Source organism: Ovis aries, chromosome X (genome assembly GCF_016772045.2).
Source record: "Ovis aries strain OAR_USU_Benz2616 breed Rambouillet chromosome X, ARS-UI_Ramb_v3.0, whole genome shotgun sequence".
In the NCBI taxonomy this organism is placed as follows: Eukaryota; Metazoa; Chordata; class Mammalia; order Artiodactyla; family Bovidae; genus Ovis; species Ovis aries.
The window spans coordinates 17,935,247-17,961,898 of record NC_056080.1 but is presented as its reverse complement, the minus strand read 5'-3'; the positions used below and the strand labels follow the sequence as shown (position 1 = coordinate 17,961,898).

General features: G+C 41.2%; 1 protein-coding gene across 2 annotated transcripts in view; it reads left to right on the top strand.

The window, feature by feature from the left end:
- The window catches only part of MAP3K15 (mitogen-activated protein kinase kinase kinase 15), a 148,306-nt gene that overhangs the window by 95,084 nt on the left and 26,570 nt on the right, over positions 1-26,652 (top strand). For both annotated transcript variants that reach the window (XM_060407716.1, XM_042242252.2), the window contains exons 10-16: positions 3,074-3,224; positions 4,052-4,159; positions 11,277-11,326; positions 13,390-13,485; positions 19,670-19,757; positions 21,538-21,671; positions 23,654-23,781. In XM_060407716.1, coding sequence (XP_060263699.1) covers positions 3,074-3,224; positions 4,052-4,159; positions 11,277-11,326; positions 13,390-13,485; positions 19,670-19,757; positions 21,538-21,671; positions 23,654-23,781 — 755 coding nt within the window. The remainder of the gene's footprint in view (positions 1-3,073; positions 3,225-4,051; positions 4,160-11,276; positions 11,327-13,389; positions 13,486-19,669; positions 19,758-21,537; positions 21,672-23,653; positions 23,782-26,652) is intronic.

Below are 26,652 nucleotides of genomic sequence, written 5' to 3'. Positions count from 1 at the left end.
TGCTCAAAGAATTCATAGAATTCAGAAAAGCTGTTATACTGTGGCAGTGGTTTATTGCAGCTATACGGATTAGAATCAGCAAAGACAAGAGGCACTTAGGGCAGAGCTCAGGGGAGACCAGGAACAGGCTCCCAGTTGTCCTCTTCCAGTGGAGTTGTATGTAGTTGTTGTTACTTAGTTGCTAAGACACCTCTGACTCTTTGCTACCCCAGGGACTGTAGCCCCCCAAGCTCCTCTGTCCATGGGATTTCCCAGGCAAGAATACTGGAGTGGGTTGTCATTTCCTTCTCCAGGGGATCTTCCTGACCCAGGAGTTGTACCCACATCTCCTGCATTGGCAGGTAGATTCTTTACTGCTGAGCCACCAGGAAAGCCCAGTGGAGTCATGTGGACAGTGCTTAATTCTCCCAGCAGTGATGTATGACAACATGTACAAATTATTGTCAACCAGGGAAGCTCACTGAGCCCTGTTGTCCAGGGTTTTTATTAATTGTTTTTTAAAATTATTTATTTATTTATTTTAATATTACTTTATTTTGAATATTAATTATTTGAAATTAACTTCATTTGAATGTAAACTTTATTTTTTAAATGTATTGGATGCTATTCCATTTTCCAGTCACTGTTTATTACATGCTATTAAAAAATTTTTAATATGAATTTATTTATTTTAATTGGAGGCTAATTACTTTACAATATTGTGCCCGGGTCCAGCCTCAGCAGAGTCCAGGGATATCCTCAGGGTGGACGACGTTGGCAAATGAAGAATGACATGGGGTAACCAAGCTTCAGTGAGCGAAGCCCATTACTTTATTTTCAGAGAGGGCTTTTATACCCTGAGTTGTACATACAGCAAGGTGAAAAATACAGAGTCAACTCAACATTCCATCAATGTTAACTTTTATCGATATCAGGTTCTTTCCTGCAAGAGTCTTATTTTTTGTACATCATCTTCTGGCCCGGAGGCCTGTTAACATTTTATGACCCCTTTTTGATAAAGATTGGTCAGCTAAAACACTTACTTTCCCTTGAAATGTTTTTTCTTAAATTCCTTAGCCTGCATTGCCCTTAAAGTACAGAGTTACATTTTTATGGAGCAAAGATTCAGCGGGTTACAGCAAAGAAAGAACTTATTAACTCAAAGTCTAATGTTGCTAATGCTAAAGCTGCTGCTTGTTTTTCTACATCCTGACTATATGCACTCCCAGGAACACAGTGGATAAGGGATGTGAGAACTTGGCAGCAAGCATTGGTTCAACAATGTTGCAAGAGTCTGGATAAACCTGCCAAGTAAGCTAGAATGCTAACAGGGGGTTTGAAACACTCCTTTCATGCCCAGGAGATTTATCAACTAGAGCCCTAAGTTGATTTTTTCCAGAGAATGGTGGTCGGGGAGAGCCCCCTGTTAATGTCAGAAGAGTTGGTGAAAGACATAAAATAGTAAGACAGACAGATTCTGGTTTTGGGGTAGATGCTCGAGCAGGTCCAGGGGGTCCCTCGAGTCCTGATCCGCCTTGCTTGTCAGGTCTCTCCACATGACCTTGTCATGGGTGGGATCTCCTGTGCTGGCTCCTGGCAATGTTGTATTGGCTGTGCCATACATTGACATGAATCCACCATGGGTGTACATTTATTTTTGATTGTGCTGGATCTTCACTGCTGTGTGGATTCTTCCCTAGTTGTGGTGAGTGAGGGCTACTCTCTAGTTGCAGTGCACCAGGTTCTCCTGTTGTGGAGCTCAGGCTCTAGGCTCACGGACTTCAGTAGTTGTGGTTCCTGGGCTCTAGCACACAGGCTCAGTAGTTGTGAAGCATGGGCTTAGTTGCTCCTCAGCATGTGGGATCTTCCCACACCAGGACTCAAACCTGTGTCTCAGTTTTGATCCTGTGTAAAGAATCTGCATTGGCAAGCATGCAAATTTTTTTACCACTGAGCCACCAGGAAAGTCCCAGGGTTTTTATTGAGCATCAGTTATGTAGGCATGAAGCATGCAGGTAGCTGACCTGAGTTGAGTCCCCAGCCTCTCCAGAGATCACACTGATACAACATGGCCCAAAACCTCCACCGTGAATCATAATGTTAGTGTAGACTAGCTGGCCTGGCACAAGGCCTAAGGTGGACAAAGACTCTTACCAGGCAGGATATCCCAAGGGCTTAGAACTGGCTTCAGAAGCCAGTCAAAGGCCAGACCTTTCTCTGGAATATGTAGTTTGGAAACCCAGGCCTGCCAAGTTAATCCTTTACAACACCGTACCTTCCCAGGATAGCTCCAGACTTTATCCTCAAAGGGCAAAATAATGCTCTGATACTATCAGTGTAACCACCTCGCCTCAACCCCATTCCCTACCAGAGAGGAGACCACCACTGCCTGGCAGCTATGTTTAAAAAGTTCAATTTGCCTAAAGATAGTAAAGATGTGGTGAGACTGAACACCTCATAAATTAAACATCCACCAGGTCAGATTTGATTTTTTTTAAGAGACCTTGAGTTTAATATTAGTGATGGCCAGAAGTCAAAGAGGAAATAGGGTAGGAAGGAAACCGGGCTAGCTATAGAAGAGAAACATGAGGGATCCTTTCAGATGGAAATCTATCTTGACTGTGTCGATGTCAATATCCTGATTGTGATACTGTTTTAGAATTTTGCATGATGTTACGATTGGTATAAACCAGGCCAAGGATACATGGGATATCTCTGTATTGTTTCTTACAACTATATATAAATCTAGTTTGAAATTTTGTCATTTTGCAGTTCCTTTGAACTTCAAACCACTTGCTCTTATTAATTAAGATAGCAAATGTTTGCCAGTCTTTGTGCTTTGAACAAGATGTACCAAAATTGAGGTCTAGCCCAATGTTAGTAAAAAGGCATGTTCTATGATTTTGTTGGACAACTTATTTTGCTCCATTTGGGTTTCTTATAATTACGTATGTGGCTGCCAAATGATTAAGAAGTACTTGCTACACAATATGAATTTAAGAAATAAAGCTTTGGTGAAACTTCTTTTAAAGGGAGGAGGATTGAATATTGTTTCCTTGGAAATCTAATTTATTGGTATTTGTGGTCTTTCCAGGTACCTGCGGTCACTAGTTCAGAACTTGTTGTTAATTCAGCGTTTCAAGAAACCCATTACTGAACATTCACCCAGGCAAGAACGGCTGAACTTCTGGCTAGATATAATTTTTGAGGCAACAAATGAAGTTACTAATGGACTCAGATTTCCAGTAAGAAACGCTAAATCTTGAAGATAAAATAAAAAGAAAGTGGGATTGGTACTGTCAAATTATTGAATACTCTGAAAGGAAGAAAGCTTTGGAATAATTGAAAATGTTAAGAGATTCATCAATCTTATGCAAAGTCAGCCAGTGAGAGATCAACTCACTAGAAAAGATTGGCTATATCCTTTAAAATAGTGGTTCTCAACTAGGAGTTGAGGGCATTTGGCAATGTCTAGAGACAGTTTGGTTGTCATGGCTGTGGGGAAGGTTTTGCTACTGGCAGCTAGTGGGGTGGAGGCCATGGATGCCACTAAACCTCCCACTAAGACGAGACAGCTTCCTGCCCCCAACACACAGTTACCCAGCCCCAAATGTCCATAGTGTTGTGGGGGAGAAACGATTCTGCAACAATGCAGCACTAATAGTAAAATTTTGAAGTTTTACTGCTCCTCTCCTCCTCTCCCTCAGCACAATAAAATGTAACTCATGAACTGTCGCTTCATTCTGCATCCTCTTGCATTTTTTGCAGACTTGGGTACCTACCTGTGGATCCTCCAGTTTACTTCCTCATTTCTCTCAAAAACTGTAGCCTTCCTTGTTCTTCTCTGTGACCTCCTCAGGCAAGCTGTTCTTGGCCACTCTATCTAATAAACAAGTGTGTCCCCCATGCCACCATTATTCTTCCTTATTTTCTATATGTTCCCTTATTGCATATCCACCAGTAGGTGCTCAGAGAGGGTCTGTGGAGTCCAGAGCTCCCCACTTGCTCACTGGGCAGGGTGAGCTCTGTGACATGTTCCCGTGCATCACAAGAATCTGTTCTGTTCTTTTAGGTTCTGGTGATAGAACCAACCAAAGTCTACCAGCCTTCTTATGTCTCCATAAACAGTGAAGCGGAGGAGAGGACGGTTTCTCTGTGGCATGTCTCACCCACAGAAATGGTAAGAGAACAATCATGAACAGCTGTCTGTTTATTCTGTATCATTTAGTTAAAAATTCAGTTTTCATGTAGGAGAGTTAATTATATTGTAGTACTTGAAAGAACAGGCACCTGTGCTTAACTTCTGAGTAACAGAAGTATATGAGAGAGTGTAATCACAGTTGGAAAAAGGAAGCAAGGTATTTATATATAGGTGTGTGTGTGTGTGTAATTATTATATGGTACCTGTATGTGTATATGTGTGTATATATATGAATGAATGCAAGCTTGTTGATAAAGAAGTTAAAACATGTATAAGGAATAAAGTAAAAATCCCTTCAGATCCCCCAAACCTGTTCTGTATTCCCACCAGTGATGATTTGATGGATGTCCATGTATACTTTTCTCTCAGCTCAGTTATATATGTATACTTTGTGGGTACATATATCCATTATATACATAATACACATATAGACAGCGTGCGAAACATTTTCATTAAAGTGAGATCATATGGTGAGATTTGTTACTTTGCAGCTTACCCTTTTTAAGTGATGCATACACCATGGAAAGTTTTCATACGGCACACAGTGATCCACCTGATCTTTTTAAATGTAAAATCCCCTATATTCCCATGTCACAGTGGTGCATTTCTGAGTATTCATGAGCCATAGTTTATTTTACCACTTTGCTGCTAATGCGCACTTAGGTTTCAATTTTGCATTCTAGCCTATTGTAAATACGCTGATGTACATCTTGGTGGTTACATCCTACCATGCACATGTAGATTTTTCAGGAGCAAAGAGTCCCAGAATTGGACCTGCTGGATTCAAGAGTACATATGTTTAAAATTCAATAGCTACTGTCCAGCTTGTACCATTCTAGTTCATACTCAACACCAGCAATGCAGGAGAGAAAACATTTACATTACCCCTTAAAGAAATTACATAAATGCTGGGCCAGGCCTCATGTTTTCTTTCATGATGTATATTTTCATCTCTATGTATCTAAAGTACTTCATCATAGTTTTACTTTAATAAAATATTTTGTAATAATAAGTAGCACTGTTGATAAGCTCATTAGATAGGTCTGTTTTCTGTCTTTGTTTCCATAGAGTAGGGGGAGAGTTCTGCCTTCAGCTTGGCAAAGAAGGATTCCCTCCCGCCCCAGAGATAAGAGTGTGAGCAATTATGTCTTAATAGTTAAAAAAAAATCTGTATCTTTAAAAATAAAATAGAACATCAGAGAATAAGAAGAGTTTCAAAATCATACTAGAAACTCTTTATCGTAAATAGTCATGATACAACAACTTTCCATTGTTCAGTGGGTATAAAGTTTTAGTTATGCTAGATAAATAAGTCACAGAGAGCTGCCATACAGCACAATGGCTATAATTAACAGTATGGGGTTGTACACTTCCAAATTTGTAAATATCATGTTGTGTGGTCTTACCACACACACACACACACAAATAAAAACACCCCAAAGCCCTACTCATGTTCCCTCCTCCAGGTTCCACTGCCAGGAAGCCCCCTCTCCTTGCTGTTGGGATTATTGTACTAGATACCAACCTTGCTTATATTCTTTGTGTCATTGATGCCACTGTGATACAGGAGAATTTTATAAATTCTGATCTGTAATCTCACTATTCCATTGATAGAGGTAGCAAAACACCTTGTATTTTTAAATTAATATTTTATTGGAATATAGTTGATTCACAATGTCGTGTTAGTTGCAGGTATACAGCACAGTGAATCTGTTGTACATATAGATATGTCCATACTTTTTTAGATTCTTTTCCCGTATAGGCCGTTACGGAGTATTGAGTAGAGTTCCACATGCTGTTCAGTAGGGCCTTATTAGTTATCTGTTTTATATATAGTAGTGTATATGTGTCAATCCAGTCTTCCAATTTATCTCTCCTCCCCTCCTTATCCCTCAATAACCATAAGTTTATTTTCTACATATGTAACTCTATTTCTGTTTGGTAGATAAGTTCATTTATAGCCTGTTTTTATAGTCCACGTATGAGTGATATATATTTGTCTTTCTCTGTCTGACTTGCTTCACTCAGTATTACACTCTCTAGGTCCATATTGCTGCAAATGGCATTATTGCATTCTTTTTAATGGCTGAGTCATATTCCATTGCATCTGTGTACCGCATCTTCTTTATCCATTCCTCTGTTGATGAACATTTAGGTGGCTTCCATGTCCTAGATATGATAAACAGTGCTGCAGTGAACATTGAGGTGCATGTGTCTTTTTTTTAAATTAAAACAATATTTATTTGTTTTGACTGTACTGGGTCTTCCTTGCTGCACATGGGCTTTCTCTAGTTGCAGCAAGCAGGGGCTCCTCTGTAGTTGTGGTCTGCGGGCTTCTCATTGCAGTGGCTTCTCTTGTGGGACATGGGCTCTAGGGCCTGCGGGCTTCAGCAGTGGCGGCCTGCAGGCTCTGGAGCATGGGCTCAGTAGTTGTGGTGTGGCCCAGTTACCCCAGGGCATGCAGAATCCTCCCGTTTCATGGATCGAGTCCATGTCCCCTACATTGGCAGGCAGATTCTCAACCACTGGACCACCTGGGAAGTCTGCATGTATCTTTTAAAATTGTGTTCTCCAGATATATGCCCAGTAGTGGGACTGCTGGATCATATGGTAGCTTTAGTTTTAGTTTTTTAAGGAACCTCCATACTGTTCTCTGTAGCGGCTGTACCAAGTTACATTCCCACCAACACTGTAGCAAGGGCAAGGTTCCCTTTTCTCCACACCCTCTCCAGCATTTGTTGTTTGTAAACTTTTTGATGTTGGCCATTCCAGCAGGGTGTGGACACCTCATTATCTTGACAAGTATTAATAGTTACGAAAAAGCTGATCCTATTAAAGCGAGTCTTCGTACTTTTAGAGTAAAAAGGTTTTGTTCTCGTGGAATTCTATAATGGTTGCAGGTCTTTAATGGAACTTTCCATCGGTACGTATAACATCTCACTAGTTATAAATGTTTTGCTTTGTTTGTACATAGTCTGTAATAAGAAATGGAAAGAACTATATAAGCAGCAAATGCTAGTTTTCCTTGACTGATGAAATGTTTTGCACAGCGCTTGGTAGTTGTCAGAGCAAATGTCTGAGAGAAATATAAATTGCCTTTTTTCTTTGAGAGGAAGGCTTTGCTTTTGCTTTCATTTACATTTTTGAAATTCTGCAGATTGTAAAAGCAAGCAGATTAGCCCAGAGTGAAATGAAACTTCTCTACATGGATTTGCAGTTTTTCCCGGTGGGCTGTGGGTGGTGGGAAGCGATCGCACAGAGGCACACGTTCACCTGCAGACAGCACCACTGTACCATGAGATGAAGCTCTGGTTCATCGGCCAAGGATTCAGAAACTTAGGCTGGTGAATGTTTAACCACCAGCTCTCCAGGGGATGTAGGAGCAGAGGGCGATTTGTCATGTTTACTGAGCTCTGTGGTGCAAATACTCCCATCCTGGCCAGTTTCCAGCAACCATGGTCGAGTCACCACACACAGGGTTAGGAGATGTGCAGGATTGGCCTTCCAAGCTGGTGTGAGCTGTGCCCAGCACAGCAATGCAGGGGGGCTGCACAGAGCAAGAACGAATGCAGTGTTTCTCCTTCGACTCCTCTTGGGCCCTGACAGATGCATCGTGGCCCCATCACTGTCCATGTGGGTAGGGCTGCTGGTTTTGGAAAGCTCTTTGGGGGGTGCTGTTTATACTTATATTAGTGACTGGAACATCTTACACAAAAAGTCAATGCTTTTAAGAATAGCAACAAAGCCTATGCTTTTAACACAAAAAGCTCCCCTCCCCTCTGAGGGTAGGAAGGCAGAGGCTGAGTCAGCTCCTAGGGGATCCTGAAGGCACCCCCTCTCTGACTTCCCAGCCTGTTTCTCCAGAGCCTACCCTGGCTCTGCCTCCAGTGCATGCTTACTGGGGACTTCAGATGCCGTGAAAAGCTAAAATTGTGAGTCTACTTCTTCATCATGGTTTGGTGAAATATCCCCTCTCAGGAAGGACTAAGATGCTGCCGAGCAGGAGGCTCGGGGCAGGAGGACAGTCTCAGCTGTCCTGACTGACCTGCCAGGACCCCGGGTCAGGAGCCACGTACACAGAGTAGCTGTTGCTTTTGGGTCAACAGGAGTGACTGGGTACAGGGGTGTGAGGGGGGCTTCTAGGCTGCTGCTGAGGTTCTGTCTCTTGGTGTAGATGCTGGTTACAGTGGGTATTCATTTTGCAGAAATTTGTTGAGATGATCACTGTACCCTTTTCTGAATGTATGTTGTATTTCAGCTTAAGAGTTTAGTCATAATTTAAAAAACCCTCGTAGTGACCTTGTTGATACTCCCAAATCATTACTGGATCCTGTGACTTTCCAGATAAAGCTCAGACATTTTTTTAAGGTGGACTATTTTTAAAGTCTTTATTGAGTTTGTTACAATATCACTTCTGTTTTATGTTTTGTTTTTTTTTGGCCCTGAGGCCTGTGGGCTCTTAACTCCCTGACCAGGAATCAAACCCACACTCCCTTGCATTGGAAGGTGAAGTCTTAACTGCTGGACCGGTATGGAAGTCCCCAAATTCAAACTCTTTTCCCAAGTGTCAAGCGCCTATATAACTCTGCCCTGCCTTGCTCCTCCTCCCCCTCCCCGACCCTCAGCCCAGCCAGACCGTCATCCATCATTGCACGGGCCAAAGCTGGCCCTGTAGGGGTCCACATGTGCTCTTCTGTTATCTTTACCCCTTCCTGGAGTTCATTCTTCCAATTACCCAAGTTCTAACTTCTGCAAAGGTGTCTCTAAGCACCCTTTCCCTTCTTGCACTGAATGTCTATTGGCTACCCAAATGTCTGTATCATGTACCAAGTACATCCTGTCTCATTTATTCACTTCCCAAAGTGTCTACCCAACTGCTGGCAAGCCTGTGCTTGACTTCTATATTTTTATATCCATAGACCTACAAAGCAGGAACCCTCTCTAATGCCTATTGATAATGATATAAAGGGAAAGATGGGAGGTCTGTGTGTTTTACTTCTTAACCAGTAAATCTTCCTCCCATATTAAGAAGTTCCCTAAAGCTACTCAGAGTAAACCTCCCATCTGTGAGTACTTTGAAAACTTGCGTGGCTGAGCTTTCTATATACACGCAATCTCTTGCCGGTGTATGTGGATCAGACAAGGTTCTCCCGAATCTGCCAGGGTTCCTATTTCTGTACCTAAATCCAGAGCAGAGGCCTATTCTCCACCACTACTCTCTTTTAGTGACTCAGAACACACCTCGCCTTTGAAATAATGTGCAGGCTTTCTATACAGATAGCTCTGTGATTGGCTTTCATGTTTCATCCATGTTCACATCTCTCAGTGATTCTCACACAGAGTGGCGGCTCAAGTCCTAATGATGACCTCCAAAGGCCCGCGTGATCTCCCCAGCTTCCTCTCTCACTCCCCTCCAGTCTCACTCCCCTCTGTGCTGGTCCCCAAACATGCCAAGTTCACTGCTGTCTCAGGGCCTTTGCACTTACTGTTCCCTCTGCCTGGAACTGGCCCCCCACTTATCTGAATGGTTCATTCTCTCACCCTCTTTGGCTTTCTGCTTGAAAAATCATGATTTCTTGCCCCACCTTACTGGCCTTTGCTGTGTTATTTGTCTTCATAGCACTTTTCACTCTCCACCAGGTTCTTCACTTACAGTTTGATTTATTGCCTACCTATCTCCCCTCACTCGAATGTAAGCCCCATGAAGACAGGGGTTTTGTCATTGCCTGTCATGTCTTCAGGGCTGGTACGTTGCATGGAGCATAGTAGGTGCTTCATCAACGTGTCTAAACTGTGCTCCTCCCATTGGGAACTGTCCTCCCAGCTGTGCCTGTTGCTGTTGCTCTAGGACAACAGGAAACTTGTTTCCTGACCGCCTGTGGCTGGCTCTCCTAGACCATATGCTCATTCACTTGCCTCTCACTTCTCTGTGAGGCTTTGCTGGTCATTTAAGCCAGAGGTCCCCAACCTCTGGGACCTAATGCCTGATGATCTGAGGTGGAGCTGATGTAATAATAATAGAAATAAAGTGCACAATCGATGTAATGAGCTTGAATCATCCCAAACCATCCCTCCCACCCCAATCGTGGGGGGAAAAAAAATGTCTTCCATAAAATGGGTCCCTGGTGCCAAAAAGGTTGGGGACCACTGCTGTATGGCATTCCTCAGGCTAGCCAAATATATTTTCTTAGTTAAAATGGCTCTCTGTTATATTGCTGTGGTAACCTGTGACTCTTCTAAATCTGAGAATTCAGACATTCTTTCTGAGGCTCAACTTTGTTTAAAGTTTAAGGGCAAGGGATTTTGGTGGAGGAAGAGGACAGAGTTGTGTATGTATTTCTTAAGTGCTTCTTGTACAGATTGAAATCCCAGTTAGTCTTTGTATTAATCACGGCAGGTTAGATACTACCAAATATCCCCCAAATGGAAACTAGCCCCGCAAATAGCAGTTTATCTATGATGATAAAAGTTTATCTATGCCTCGTGTCATGTCTGGGTTGGCAGGGCTCCCATTGCATCTGGTAGTGGATGGGGAAAGAGAATGGAGAGGAGAGGATTACTGTGGAGGTTTTATGGGCCAGGCCCACAGGTGGCACACTCTTGTTCACATCCCATTGGTCAGAGCTCCATCGATATGACCACACCTAGCCACATAGGAAGCTGGGAAATGTAGTCTAGCCAGGTACAGGGGGTGGGGAGAGATTGATGAATACTGTCTGGTGTCTGCCACATTCTTGCCTCTCCAGACATCTTTGTCAGTCATTCAACTTGGGTGGGCTGTTCCCAAACTTCTCTTAGAGTTTTCCGGGTATGGTGACAGAAAATGAGAGGCCACTCACTGTGTACGTACAGTGTGCCTGTTGTTTCTGTTTCAAATTTAGTTTGTTAGTTCTGAACTGGATTAGAGATACAAATGAAATTTTTACAATATAGAAAATGTTTCTGGTGTTCCAAGGTATGCAAACGACTTTGCTTTAAGTGCTAAATTCTACTGAAAGTGAAAAATAGCAGAAGTGATTCACCATACAATGAGACCAAAAATGATTTTTTACATGGAAAAGATCAAAATACTGACTTTTGTCCTTGAATCTTGCAGAAACAAATTCACGAATGGAATTTTACAGCTTCTTCCATTAGAGGAATAAGGTAAGAGCATAAAAGAAATGTAATTATTGTTTTAATACAAATAATGATGTTTTAATCACCTTAACGTTTCTATTTAGTTATAATATGTGATGTTCTCATTTTCAACAGAATCCAAAACGGACTTTTCTCATGTGTCGCCCTGCCCAAACTTGTTTATAATGTGCTGCTAGTAATGGCTTCTTGGCTTATTTATAGCAGAGCAGCTGCTTTTGTATCCAACAGACAAAATTCTCGTGTCTCAAACTTATTTTAAAAATGAAGTTATGTGTGTAGAGAGAGAAAGTGTTTCTTCTTTAAACCAATGATGTTCAAGTGCTCAGAGACCCCCCAGAACTGCAGCTGGGAGTTACATGGTAACTTGGCTCTCCTGGGCAGAGTAAGGGCATTGCGATTAGCAGGTGGGTAGGATGGTGTATTCCCAGGAGAGGTCTGCCACTTGCTATTTGGCTCAGGAGTGGTAACCATTTGGGTCTGAACTGTGTGGCTACACTCTGAGTCTGAGCCTGCCAACACCCCCAAGGGTAGGAGCAACTCTGGAGTAGATGTGAGTTCTAATCCCTCTTTTGCTGTTTGACCTTGAGAAAATCACTCAGCCTCTCTGGGTTTCAGTACCTTCATAGTTTCTCTGATTCTGAGACCACAGGCCACTGAATGAACCCCTGTTACCTCTAGATGTAGCATGATCCTTTCCTAGACATTGTTGTTGTTTAGTCTCCAAGTTGTGTCCCACTCTTTTGTGACCCCATGGACTGTAGCCCACCAGGCTCCTCTGTTCTTGGGGTTTCCCAGGCAAGAATACTGGAGTGAGTTGCCATTTTTTTTTCCAGGGGATCTTCCTGACCCAGGGGTCAAACCTGCATCTCCTTCATTGGCAGGCAGGTTCTTTGGAGTAGTATTTATCTCACTTTTAAAGGGAGGGAAATCATTTAAGAACAGTCATGTCTTTGAATGACACTGCTCAGAAAATTTAAGATAATTCAAAATGTGTTGAACATTCTCAAAAATGTACTACTCAGGAACTAAGTTGTATGTTAACATACAGTCAAGAACCTTCTGTTTGTACCATCTCATAGAGATACCTCTTGCTGCCATTTCAGCCATCAACAGGGTTGTGCAAAGGGCCTGGGGTGAACTAAACCCTGGAACCAATGTGACATGAAGAGCATGTGTTGAGCATTCCCAGTGCTATCCAAACAACTGTGGTAGTCCTTTAAAAATTGGTTTTCAAAAGTTACTCGTGTGTAACCTAGTTCTAATTCACTTTGAATCACCCTGTACTATTAATTGTGTCTACTTCTTGTCATGTAATCCATAACATGTAACGGATGGTCAAAGATGCTATGACTTTAGGAAGAGATGACTTAGAAAGAACAAGATAAAGTGGCCTCATTTATTCAAAGGGCTAACCATAGAAGGGAATCTAGCCTTTTGCACCATCTTTGGCACAGTGCAGGTAAAGAACTTTCTAGCTATGAAACCCATCAGGAGATGGACTATAATAATTTTCTGTCACTGGGGATTCCAGGCACAGTGAACTTTGCCTGTTTGAGAAGCTGTAGAGTCAGATCCAGGCCTTTGGTGTGGATGGACCAGATATCATTTAAAGGCCTTTCTTGAGCTAAGTGGCCATGTTTATTTCCATTTGCTTTATGTGACCACAGATGCTGTGCCATTTTTCAAGTCCAGAAATTTCTTTGATACCATAATAATTTCACAGTTACCTTTTTTATGACCTTATAAACTCTTGAAGATAGAGACCGTATTTTATTCCCCTTCTTGCTTCCCATATGCTTTGCTTAGCACTGAATATATAGTAAGTTCTTAAAGTATAATAAAGTCTGTCAATGAATACAGACTCAAATATAAGCAAGATTAAATGCCCCTCTGATTTAAATTTCATGGAGAAATTGGAGTCATTTTGGTGTGGGGGAGATTTGTTAAAACTGTAATGAAACTTTCAGATTTGTAAACTGGAAGAAAAGCTGTTATTAGATTTTTCTCCAACAATTTAAATTGATATCAAACTATATAAATAAGCATTCTTGTGTTTTGAAACTTTATAGCATATCCAAGTTCGACGAACGGTGTTGTTTTCTTTACGTCCATGATAATTCTGATGACTTTCAAATCTACTTTTCCACTGAAAACCAGTGCAGTAGGTGAGTTATAATCTGATTCAGATATTTTCAGTCTGATAACGGTGGGTCACTTTTAAAGGGTCTCTGTTGTGAAAAGTATTTACTATACTGCCTTCCCTTAAGTTTTACCTTCAGTTTAGTTCAGTTGCTCAGTTGTGTCCGACTCTTTGCGACCCGATGAATCATAGCACGCCAGGCCTCCCTGTCCATCACCAACTCCCGGAGTTCACTCAGACTCACGTCCATCGAGTCGGTGATGCCATCCAGCCATCTCATCCTCTGTCATCCCCTTCTCCTCCTGCCCCCAATCCCTCCCAGCATCAGTCTTTTCCAATGAGTCAACCCTTCACATGAGGTGGCCAAAGTACTGGAGTTTCAGCTTTAGCATCAGTCCTTCCAATGAACACCCAGGACTGATCTCCTTTAGGATGGACTGGTTGGACCTCCTTGCAGTCCAAGGAACTCTCAAGAGTCTTCTCCAACACCACAGTTCAAAAGCATCAATTCTTTGGGGCTCAGCTTTCTTCACAGTTTTACCTTATGAGAAACAATTTTTACAGCTTTATTGAGATGTAATTCACCTAGCATGCAATTTTCTCATTTTAAATTGTACAGTTTCATCTTTTTTTTTTAGTATGTTCACAGTTTTTCAGCCATCACCATAGTCTAATGTTAGAATAGTTTAATCACCCCAAAAGAAAACTAGTATCCATTAACAGTCTCTGCCCATTTTCTCTCAACTTAATCCTCCAATCTCAGTCCTGTACAGACACTGAATCTACTTTCTGTCTTTATGAATTTGCCTATTCTTGATGTTTCATATATATATATATATATATATATATATATATAATCATATAATACATGAGCTCTTGTGACTAGCATCCTCCTTGTGTCATTAAGTTTTCAAGTATCATCCATGTTGTAACATGATTCAGAACTTCATTCCTTTTTTTGGCTAAATAATATTCCATTGTCTGGATATATTTGATTTGTCTGTTCATTACTTGAAAGGCATTTGGGTTATTTTCACATTTTGGCTATTGCGAATAATGCTGCCATGAACATTCACATGCAGGTTTTCATGTGAACTTAATGTTTTAATGTCTCTTGGAGTCAAATTACTGGGTCTTACAAGTAATTCTGTATTTAACTTTGAAGAACAGCCAGATTGTTTTCCCAATTGACATTCCTATCAGCAACATATGGGGGTTCCAATTTCACCACATCCTCCCAATACTTGTTATTGTCTGTCCTTTTTATTCTAGCCATCATACTGAGTGTTAGGTAGAATCCCATTGTGGTTTTGTTTTGCATTTCCCTAACGACTAATAACTTTTCTTCCAAGGAGGAAGCATCTTTTAATTTCATGGCTATAGCACCATCTGCAGTGATTTTGGAGCCCCCCAAAATTAAGTCTGTCACTGTTTCCGCATATTAAAAAGCAGAGAAATTACTTTTCCAACAAAGGTCCATCTAGTCAAGGCTATGGTTTTCCAGTAATCATGTATGGATGTGAGAGTTGGACTATAAAAAAAACTGAGCAGCAAAGAGTTGATGCTTTTGAACTGTGGTGTTGGAGAAGACTATTGAGAGTCCCTTGGACTGCAAGGAGATCCAACCAGTCCGTCCTAAAGAGGATCAGTCCTGGGTGTTCATTGGAAGGACTGATGTTGAAGCTGAAGCTCCAATGCTTTGGCCACCTGATGCGAAGAGCTGACTCATTTGAAAAAACCCTGATGCTGGGAAAGATTGAAGGCTGGAAGAGACGGGGACGACAGAGGATGAGATGGTTGGATGGCATCACCAACTCAATGGACATGAGTTTTAGTAAACTCCAGGAGTTGGTGATGGACAGGGAGGCCTGGTGTGTTGCAGTCCATGGGGTCGCAAAGAGTCGGACACAACTGAGCAACTGAACTGAACAATTAATAATGCTGAGCATCTTTTCAGGGTCTTATTAGCCATTTATGTATTTCCTTTGGAGAACTACCTACTCAAATTCTTTGCCAAATTAAGATAATTTTTTAACTTTTTATTTTGGAACATATTCAGACCTATAAGAATGGTTCAAAAAATAGTACAAAGAATTTCCATGTTTCACTAAGAACATCCCAGTGTTAACCATTTGTGACCATGTTTGTTTTACGTTGTCTCTGTAGACAGATGACTATCTTTTTCTGAACTGTTGAAGAGTAAGTTGTAGACATGATGGTCCATCACCTCTCAGTACTTGACTGCATGTTTCCCTAAACACAAGAACATTCGCTTATGTAATCACAGTGCAGTTATCAGAAGAGGAAAGAGAGATTGATGTGGCACTGTCATTTACAAACCTTATCCAAATTTTATATAGTGTCCCACTGATGTCCTTTATAGTGAAACAAAAAAATATTTTTTCTCTGGCTCATGATCTGATGCAGGATCATATGGTAACATTTAGCTGTCACGTCTGCATAGTCCCCTTCAAAGAATACTGTTTATCGTATACAATCCTTCAGTTAGGGTTAGTTTGCTGTTCCCCCATGAATATGTTAATGTTTTGCTTTTGGGGTGGGAATACCATGGATGTGATGCCATATCCTACTCACTATATCACACTGGGAGACATCCAATATCTTTGTCTCATTACTGGTGACATTAAGTTGGCTCACCTAGCGAAAATTTGACAAGTTTCTCTGAACTTTGCCCATTTTTAATTGGGTGGTTGGTATTTTTGTTAATGAGTTTTAAGAGTTCCTTTTACCTTCTGGATACAAGGCCCTTATCAGCTGTATGAATTGTCAGTGTTTCCTCCCATTCTGTGGGTTGTGTTTTTACTCTGCTGCTGGTGTCATTTGCAGCATGAAAGTTTTAAATTTTGTGGCAGTCCAATCTATTTTTTCTTTTGTCATTTGTGCTTTTGATGTCATATCTAAGAGGGCTTTGCCTAACTCAAGATTTTCTCTTTTGAAGGGTTTTATAATTTTAGCTCTAATATTTAGGTCTCTGATCCATTTTGAGGTTTCTTTTTATATGGTATGAGGTAGGGGGTCCAACTTCAATCTTCTATACATGAATATGTGGTTATCTCAATACTGTTTGTTGAAAAGACTGTGTTTTCTTCCATTGAATGGTATTGGCACTTAAAAGAAAAATTAGTTGACCATAAATGTAAACATTTATTTCTGGACTTTCACTTCTGTTCCATTGATCTGTATGTCTATCCTTATGATGCTCCCACATTTTCTTGATTATTATAGTATTGTAATAAGTTGTAAAATCAGAAAATGTGAGTCCTCCAATTTGGTTCTGTTTCTCATAGTCATATTAACTATTGCCAGTACTTCCATGTCTGTGTGAATCTTAGAATCAGCTTGTTGATTTCTTCAGGAAAGGTCACTGGGGTTTTGGCAGGTATTACCCTGGATATGTAGATCAATTTGAGAGGCTTTGCCACCCTAACCATATTAAGTCTTCCATCCATAGCATTTCTTTCTATTTGTTTAGGTTGTCTTTCTTTCAACAATTTTTGTTGTTTCAATGTATAAGTCTTATACTTTTTTTGTTATATATATATATATGTGTGTGTGTGTGTGTGTGTGTGTGTGTGTATCTTCTTGTTTTTGATACTGTTGTAAGTGGAGTTTTTCAAATTTTATTTTCAGATTGTTCATTGCTGGTGTATAGAAATACACTTGATTTTTTTATATTGATTTAGTGTCCTGCAAATTGGCACTCACTAATTAGTTCTAATAGTTTTTATTGAATTCCTTAGGATTTCCTGTATACACGATCATGTCATCTGCAGAGAGTGATAGTTAGGAGTTCTTCCTTTCCAACCTGGATGCCTTTCTTTCTTTTTCTTGCCAAATTGTCCCGACTAGACTCTCTGGTATAATGTTGAGTAGAAGTGGTGAGAGAAGACATCCTTGACTTGTTCCTGAACTTAGGAGGAAAGCATCTGGTCTTTCACCATTAAGCATGATATTACTGGTACGTTTTCCATAGGTAACCTTTATCAGGTTGAGGAAGATTCCTTTATTCATAGTTTGTTTCTGAGAGCTTGCATCATGTAATTTGAGAACGTTTTAATTCAGTGTGTCTCAGATAGTCATTATCACAACATATTTAGAAATCAGACAAAATATCAACCCAGAGAACGCTTGGGTCACAATTTTCAACTTAGAGTTGGAAAATGCTGTCAAATGTCATGTACAACATCCTTTTACTACAGAGTTTAGCTTTCTGACACTCATTCTGTCCTCAGTGCCTTTTCTTGCCATGTGTTTAAATTATTTTTTAATTGAGATGTCACGTACATACAAGTGAAGTGCATACAGTGTGGTAAATGTATCGGCACCCCAGCAGGTGCTCCATGCCCCTTCCTAGTCATTAAACGCATTCCCAGTGGTAATTATTTTGATTTCTATCATCAATAGTTAGTTTTGCCTGTTCTTAAACTTCGAATAAATAGAATCATAAAGTAGGTACTCTTATTTCCCACTTCTTTCTCTATGATTTCAGCCATATTGTAAGTATTAGTTCATCTTTTTTTTCACTTTATAGTATTCCACTGTGGATATATATGAGTTTATCTGTTCTAGCAAACATGTGAATTATTTCCAGTTTGGAGCCATTATCATCAAAACTGCTGTGAACACCCTTGTGCGTGCCTTTCAGTGAACATACTCGTTGATTTCTGTACAGTATGTACTTAGAAATGGAGTTATTAGATTATAGGGGAGGTTTATATTCAGCTTTGGTAGATACTGCCAGTACTTTTCCAAAGTGGTCATATCAATTTATACTGCCACCAGTTATGTATGAGGGTTCCAGTTGTTCCATGTTCTCAACATTTGACCATTTTTTCAATGTTATTGTGTTGAGTGCATACGATATGTTTCCTAAGAAGCCTGACTTACCACGTTCCCCAGCTTTCAAAGTTTAGAAGAAGTGGAGATGGGATGTGTTAGAGAAGAACATTTTAATGTTTTGTAGAAATTCCCTTAGTCTGCAATATTCTTCCCTGCTACCCTAAGAGAGAATACTGAATACAGACCTTCTGAGGCAAGTCATTTATATGCAAAGAAACAACTGCACAAGTTTAGGGAGTGGCTGATGTGGCTCAGCCAGCATTTGTGAGGAAGATCTATGGATTAGAGTTGATATTAAGCTTAATCTACATGAAGAGAACGATGAGGTTGTCTTATGCATTTCCTTCTCACCCTCCCCTTATGCAGGACCTTATTTGTCACTAAGAGCTAGAGTATTGGCAACTTGGGAGGTGATGATCCCACTATCCTTCGTACTCATTCTGAGTCACTCAGTTGTGTCATAATTCTTTTGTGACCCCATGGACTAAAGCCTACCAGGTTCCTCTGTCCATGGATTTCCTAGGCAAGAATACTAGAGTGGGTTGCCATTTCCTTCTCCAGGGGACTTCCCTGACCCAAGGATCAAACCCGTGCCTCCTGTTCAGCAGACAGATTCTTTATTACTGAGCCACCTGGCAAGCCCGCCGCCCCCACCCCCCACCAGCAATATCCTCAGCACTGATTAAATTACCCATGAAACACTGGTCTCGGGGCCAGACTTGAAGAATAATATAGCACAGGGATACCTTTGAGGAATTACCAGTTAATGAAATTATTTATTAACAAGTACTAGGGGAAACATTGAAGGCACAAGAAGGAAAGACTTACAGGGAGAAGATAGAATTATGTGTTGGGTTGGCCAGAAAGTTTCTTCCAGTTTTTTTTTTTTTTTTTTCCCATAAGATGCTACGGAAAAGCCTGAACAAATTGTTTGGCCAACCCAGTACCTATTTAATGGGCAGTTATGCACGAAAGAGACTAATTCTAAGCAGTCTGTTAATGGGACCCCCATAAAAGAAGTCTTAGTTCAATATAAGTGAGGCATTTCTCATCGAGTTCAGTGAAGGATGGGTTGCCTTGTGAGGTAATGAGTTCTCTGACACTTGGGGTATTCAAGTATCAATGAGCCACCCAGTTGGTGGGGATGCATATCGTATGGGTATTTAAACTAGATTAGATAGCCATGTCAGAAAAGTGCCATGTCAGAAAAGTACCATGTCAGTTCAAGGGGTAGAGTGATTGCTCTGTAACTTGTAGTTTATAATCGCAGTTTAATGTAATAAGGATAAGTTTGAGGTAAGGAATAGGAATGATCATAGTTAACAGCATCTTTGTGATTGGTGTTCTAGGTTTTGCTCTTTGGTCAAAGAGATGATAGCCAATGGAGTGGGCAGCACAGTGGAGCTGGAGGGAGAGACTGATGGGGATACCTTAGAGGTGAGTCGCAGAAGACCTGGAACATGGAAAAAGTTATTTATTGTGCTTTTGAAACTTAAAGAAAATGTCCCATTTTTTTGTGGAAAGTTCTTTGTGTGTATTTTTAAGTAATCATTTATGAACAAGCTAGCAACCACTATTTCATGACTGTCAGAGATTAAATTTAATGCATCTCTATAGAAAAGCCTCATTACTTTGGGACCCCATCAACCAGAATTTGTAAGAAAAATCTGACATGGACTAGACTAAAATTCCCTTTGGTGTACAACTGACAGAAAAGCTTTTTCTATGCTAATTAATATTTGTAAAACCACAAGAGCAATAGTTGGACGACTAGAAGCAGACTTTTTCATTTATGTCTGAAATGACTTTAGTTATATCTACTGCATATATTAAATATAATGATATTGATGTTCAGAAATTAATGTTAATTTCTTAATATTAAGAAAATAATATTCAGAAAGGATCATCGTAAGCTTTTTTTGGACAGTATAGTGATGGTTCACAGATACAACACCACTACACATGTGTTTAAATCTTGCATAATTTGTCAGACTTACCACTAATTCAGATCCATGTAATTTAGTGAGTTTTAATTATACTTTCAAGTGAGCTGAAATTAGTTCTTTGAGGTTTCTTTCAGAAAATATCAAAGGGATTCATTTTCATAATTGAGTCAGGTACTCGAATTCTTAGCTTAGAATCAAAGTTAGTTGTAAAAATGAACTGAGTGATGCCCTTTGAAGGTAACAAATGTGGGGGCAGAGGAAGGTGGGAGATAAAAGCCTGTTATGAATGTCTGGTTGTCTGGCTGATGTCTGGTTAAATCAGACAGTGATGGGACCCACTAGTAATGATAATTGTTGTGCGCATCCCTAGATGTGGGTGGGAAGGGACACATATGCATGTCCCATGCACTTCTGTAAGGAGGCATGGTGGGACATAGAAAATAACAGAAAGAATGCCTGACTACTTCTGCTTTAAATAAATATTGCTCAGCCTGGAGTTCCATTTGTTTTTATCACTGAGAAGAACGAACTGGAATGAAGCTGTACAATTTTTTGTTACTTTATTTTTTTGGCCGCACCACATGGCATGTGGGATCTTGGTTCCCCAACCAGGGATTGAATCCATGCCCCCGGCAGTGGAAGCACGGAGCCCTAACCACTGGACCACCAGGGAAGTCCCACAGGTTTTTGATGATAAGATTGGGGGAGTAAAAGAGCAATACTAATGACAGGTGGAATTTTGCAGTATGTGTTTAGTGCTAGATCTGTACCTCTAAAAGTAGGGGTGGGGCAGCATGTGTACTTTGTATGAAATCAGTTTTATTTGCCTTCAGTTCTCTTCTGGGCTATATAGTAAGTGGTTGCTTTCCTGACGAGTTGATAGACATCATGCAGGAAGGCACCTGTTTGTGGTACTCAACATGATTAGACGCATGTTTATTTTGTCTTTTTAAAAAATTTTAAATAATTTTTTCTTGGAGTATAGTTGCTTAGAAGTATTTTTAAAATTGCAGCATTAAAGTGGAGAGAGATCTCCAACAGGTCAGCCCACCAAGTTACAAATGAGCTATAGTTTTAAATTTCTTATATTTCATTTCATTAAACCATATTATGAATATATGAGTAACTCAGAACTCTACTCCTTCAAAGTAATTAATTAAAAATACTTAAGAAATGTAACCTGCCTGGTACTCAAATAATGTTATTTGTAATTTTTTTTGAATTGCAGGACAGTGTGTGGACTTTTTTATCTCATTACTTTCTTTCTATAGTATGAGTACGACCATGATGAGAAAGGTGAGAGAGTGGTGCTGGGGAAGGGCACGTATGGAGTCGTGTACGCTGGCAGAGATCTGAGCAATCAAGTGCGAATAGCCATCAAAGAAATTCCAGAGAGAGACAGCAGGCAAGTCAGGCGGGCCTTCGCAGCTGCCACCCCATACCCCAGGTCCCATGTGCCCCACTGATGGTACAGAGGAGGGAGTAAGGGTGAAAGCTTTCTGTCATCAAGAAGTTATAAGTTTTTTTTTTCTCATAAGGGTGATCTGCTTTTATGCTCTGCATGTTGTAAATGGATCAAGAAAATGGAACAACTTCACTTACAGGCATGTGAATTACAGAGTCACATTTTAAAAGAGGACTGTAGTTTTTTCCCACCCATCAGGTAGAAATGAACATTTTTACATTAATATTTGTTTGCCAATATTTTTAAATGTGACTCAGTGCCTTAGTTCCCATTGTAACAATTTTAAATGGCTATGATGTATTCAGGTGTATCATTGCAGAAAATGTGGTAAAAAGAAATTTGGTTTTCTGCAATAGACTTTTTTTTTACAGTACCCTGCCTTTCAACCTCACCCATAGATTTTAGAGTATTTTTTTAACCACCAGTACTAGCAATTTGTTTCTCATACGTTTTTTAGAGTGTTAACTAAATGTTTATTCCATTTAAAATTCATACGCCTCCTAATTCTAAACAAGAACGTGTTGACTGTTAAATGTTTTTGTAGAGAAGCAACATACACAGTAATGACCATGGTATGAGAAATGGCAGCTCCCTGCTCCGCAGACATGCTCTGACCATGTCCTCAATGTTGCCTTCAGTGATGAACGCTGATGGATATGTGCAAACATCCCTACGTCCAGGGGCTCAGTAAATTATTCGGGATAGAGTAGAAGTGATTTCTAGCTGCTGTAGAACCCTTCATTGGGCTTCCCTGGTGGCTCGATGGTAAAGAATCCACCTGTAATGCAGGAAACTCGGGTTCGATCCCTGGGTCAGGAAAATCCCCTGGAGGAGGAAATGGCAACCCACTCCAGTATTCTTGCCTGGAGAATCCATGAACAGAGGAGCCTGGCGGGCTACAGTCCATGGGGTCATAAAAAGTTGGACATGACTGAGCAACTAAATGACAACAAGGCCCTTCATCATTTACTCTTTTATTTATTCACATGTTCATCCATTCCTTTTTAATGGGATTGAGCATTATGATATTTGAGTTATAAGCCAGGATCTGAAATGAACTTGTCCACCTTCTAAGGCTAAGAAGGTTAGATGACTTCTCCAAGGACATGAAGAAACAAGACTAGGATCCAGTGTCTTGAATTCCTTGTCCAGTATTCTGTCTCTTATTTTCACGATGGATGGGGTGTTGCAGTTGTTTGTTGGGAGAAGCTGCTGGCATGAACAAATTGTCTGCTGTGACTTGACTGTAAGATGCAGGGCACTGGGGGGCTCTTGGGACGAGGCAGACAGTTTTAAAGATGTAGTCTGACCTGGGTTTGAAGGTCCTTGTGTGCCATGTTAAGCAGTGTGGTTTCTGTTGAATATTTATTTATGTATCTGGCTGCATTGGATCTTCATTGGGGCCTGTGGGGTCCTGTGCGCTGTGGCTTTGGATGTAGCATGTGGGCTCCAGAGAGCACAGTTCAACAGTCGCAGCCTGTGGGCCCAGTTGCCCCGCAGCATGCGGGATCCTAGTTTCCTGACCAGGGATCAAACCCACGTCCCCTGCATGGGAAGGCAGATTCTCAACCACTAGACCATGAGGGAAGTCCCCAGCACTGAAGTCTTTATGTGGACTTTGTGAAGGGAAGTAATAAGATGAGGTGTGTGTTTTAGGAAGGAGGATTGTGGCAGCTGGAGGAGAACAGACCAAAGAGGCCAGAGGCTGAGGCTGGGAGGGCCATTAGGTGATTATTGCTGGAGTGAGTTTGCAGAGTAAGACTAGAACAGATGGGAAGCCAAGTAGTCTCCTGGGAGCCTGGGGAGAGAACATTCCCGGAAAGAAGAGATGGCTGGCAGCAGAGCAGGTACCGGCAGGACACGATGTGGACCCCAAGCCCCAGGGAGCTGGCAGGTGACACTGGCTTTGTTTTTGCTCCCAGGTACTCCCAGCCTCTGCACGAGGAGATCGCCCTGCACAAGTACCTCAAGCACCGCAACATTGTTCAATACCTAGGCTCCATGTCCGAGGATGGCTACATCAAGATATTTATGGAGCAAGTGCCTGGGGGTGAGTGCTTGCTGGTCTTCTGGTCTCACACCGTGAAAATCACTGACAAAAATACAACACGAGCACTGTTATCCATCCTGCCATTAAAAAATGACAGATGTGTTAGGTGTGGGAGGGCTTTTGTTTCCCAGAGGAGTCAGATGCAGATTTTGCAATGTCACATGAACAGTCCAGCCCTGATCTGGTAGTTCAGTCATCAAATATTCATTGAGGATCTGCTGCATGCCAGCCGCTGGGCCAAGCACTAGAGACATAGAAATGAATAAAGCATAGTCTCTGGCCTTGAGGCCTTCACAGTCTAGGAGTTGAAATATGCTTTGGAGGAGAGGGAACAGAGGTGTTTTTAATGACATTGCAAAATAACATGTTGACTGTAAAAGTGAAGAGCAGTGCTTGATCCACAAAGTCCCTGAAAACTGGCAGTAGTATGTGGGGGTAGGAGTCCCACCCATCTGGAGCCCACTGTCTAGTTTCAGTTGGTCCTTCCATCTGCAAGCTGTGTGACCTCAATTTTCTGTGAATAAATTTTAAAATTAGAGTGTTAATGCTGCTGCTGCTGCTGCTAAGTTGCTTCAGTCGTGTCCAACTCTGTGTGACCCCATAGACGGCAGTCCACCAGGCTCCCCCATCCCTGGGATTCTCCAGGCAAGAACACTGGAGTGGGCTGCCATTTCCTTCTCCAATGCATGAAAATGAAAAGTGAAAGTGACATCGCTCAGTCATGTCCGACTCTTCGTGACCCCATGGACTGCAGCCTTCCAGGCTCCTCTGCCCATGGGGTTTTCCAGGCAAGAGTACTAGAGTGGGGTGCCATTGCCTTCAATAAGTACTATAATAATTGGAGTAGTAAAAATTATGGGAGTCATGACACTATCTCAGTGTTGGATTGGGTAAATGAGGTAATGGATATAAGGCTCTCAAAATGGTACCAGGCAGAGAACAAGGACTCAGTAAGTGCTCATTTTAAGAAAATAATGATAAAATTAATAATAATCTAAAAACCTTGAAATCTGTATTCCATTGTTCATTCAACCCATAGTTATTAAGAGCCTGCCATTACATTAAAAGCCTAATTATCTTAAGAGCCAGGCAGTTCAGTTCAGTCACACAGTCATGTCTGACTCTTTGCGACCCCATAGACTGCAGCATGCCAGGCCTCCGTGTCTATCACCAATTCCCGGAGTTTACTCAAACTCATGTCCATTGAGTCGGTGATGCCATCCAGCCATCTCATCCTCTGTCATCCCCTTCTCCTCCTGCTTTCAATCTTTCCCAGCATCAGGGTCTTTTCAAATGAATCAGTTCTTCACATCAGGTGACCAAAGTATTGGAATTTCAGCTTCAGCATCAGTCTTTCCAATGAATATTCTGGACTGATTTCCTTTAGGATGGACTGGTTGGATCTCCTTGCAGTCCAGGGACTCTCAAGAGTCTTCTCTGACACTATAGTTCAAAAGCATCAATTCTTCGGTGCTCAGCTTTCTTTATAGTCCAACTCTCACATCCATACATGACCACTGGAAAAACCATAGCTTTGACTAGATGGACCTTTGTTGGCAAAGTAATGTCTCTGCTTTTGAATATGCTGTCTAGGTTGGTCATAACTTTTTTTCCACGTAGCAAGTGTCTTTTAATTTCATGGCTTCAGTCACCATCTGCAGTGATTTTGGAGCCCCCAAAATAAAGTCTGACACTGTTTCCATTGTTTCCCCATCTATTTCCCATGAAGTGATGGGACCGAATGCTATGATCTTAGGTTTCTGAATGTTGAGCTTTAAGCCAACTTTTTCACTCTCCTCTTTCACTGTCATCAAGAGGCTCTTTAGTTCCTGTTCACTTTCTGCCATAAGGGTGGTGTCATCTGCATATCTGAGGTTATTGATATTTCTCCCAGCAATCTTGATTCCAGCTTGTGCTTCTTCCAGCCCAGTATTTCTCATGATGTACTCTGCATATAAGTTAAACAAGCAGGGTGACAATATACAGCCTTGACATACTTCTTTCCCAAATTGGAGCCACTCTGTTGTTCCATGTCCAGTTCTAACTGTTGCTTCTTGACCTGCATACAGATTTCTCAGGAGGCAGGTCAGGTGGTCTGGTATTCCCATCTCTTTCAGAATTTTCCACAGTTTATTGTGATCCACACAGTCAAAGGCTTTGGCATAATCAATAAAGCAGAAGTAAATGTTTTTCTGAAACTCTTGCTTTTTTGATGATCCAGTGGATGTTGGCAATTTGATCTCTGGTTCCTCTGCCTTTTCTAAATCCAGCTTGAACATCAGAACAAGACCCGATTTTCCCCTCAGTCAGTCTCTCCCATCAGGAAGCTTCCATAAGCCTCATACCCTTTTCCATCAGAGAGCAGACAGACTGAAAACCACAATCACAGGAAAATAACCAATCTGATCACATGGGCCACAGCCTTGTCTGTCTCAATGAAACTATGAGCCATACCATTTAGGGCCACCCAGGATGGACGGGTCATGGTGGAGAGTTCTGACAAAATGTGGTCCACTGGAGAAGGGAATGGCAAACCACCTCAGTATTCTTGTCTTGAGAACCCCATGAACAGTATGAAAAGGCTAGATTTTGAGGGTTACATTTAAGATGAAGTGCAGTCTCTTCTTCCCTCAAGCTGCTCATAGCCTAAGCAGAGAATCTGAATTGGTATTCCAGGTATAAGATCTGAGGATGACCACAGAGTTGGAGATAGATGTGTACCCCCTTCTGCAGATGGAGAAACTGAGGCATAGCACCACACTGTGTAAGGGAGACTAGCTGATGCCAAGGGCCTGGGCAGTGAGCTCAGAAACACAGGGTCAGCAGGTGGTGAAGGGAGGTTTTCTTCTGGCCTCAAGGTTCAGTGTTTCA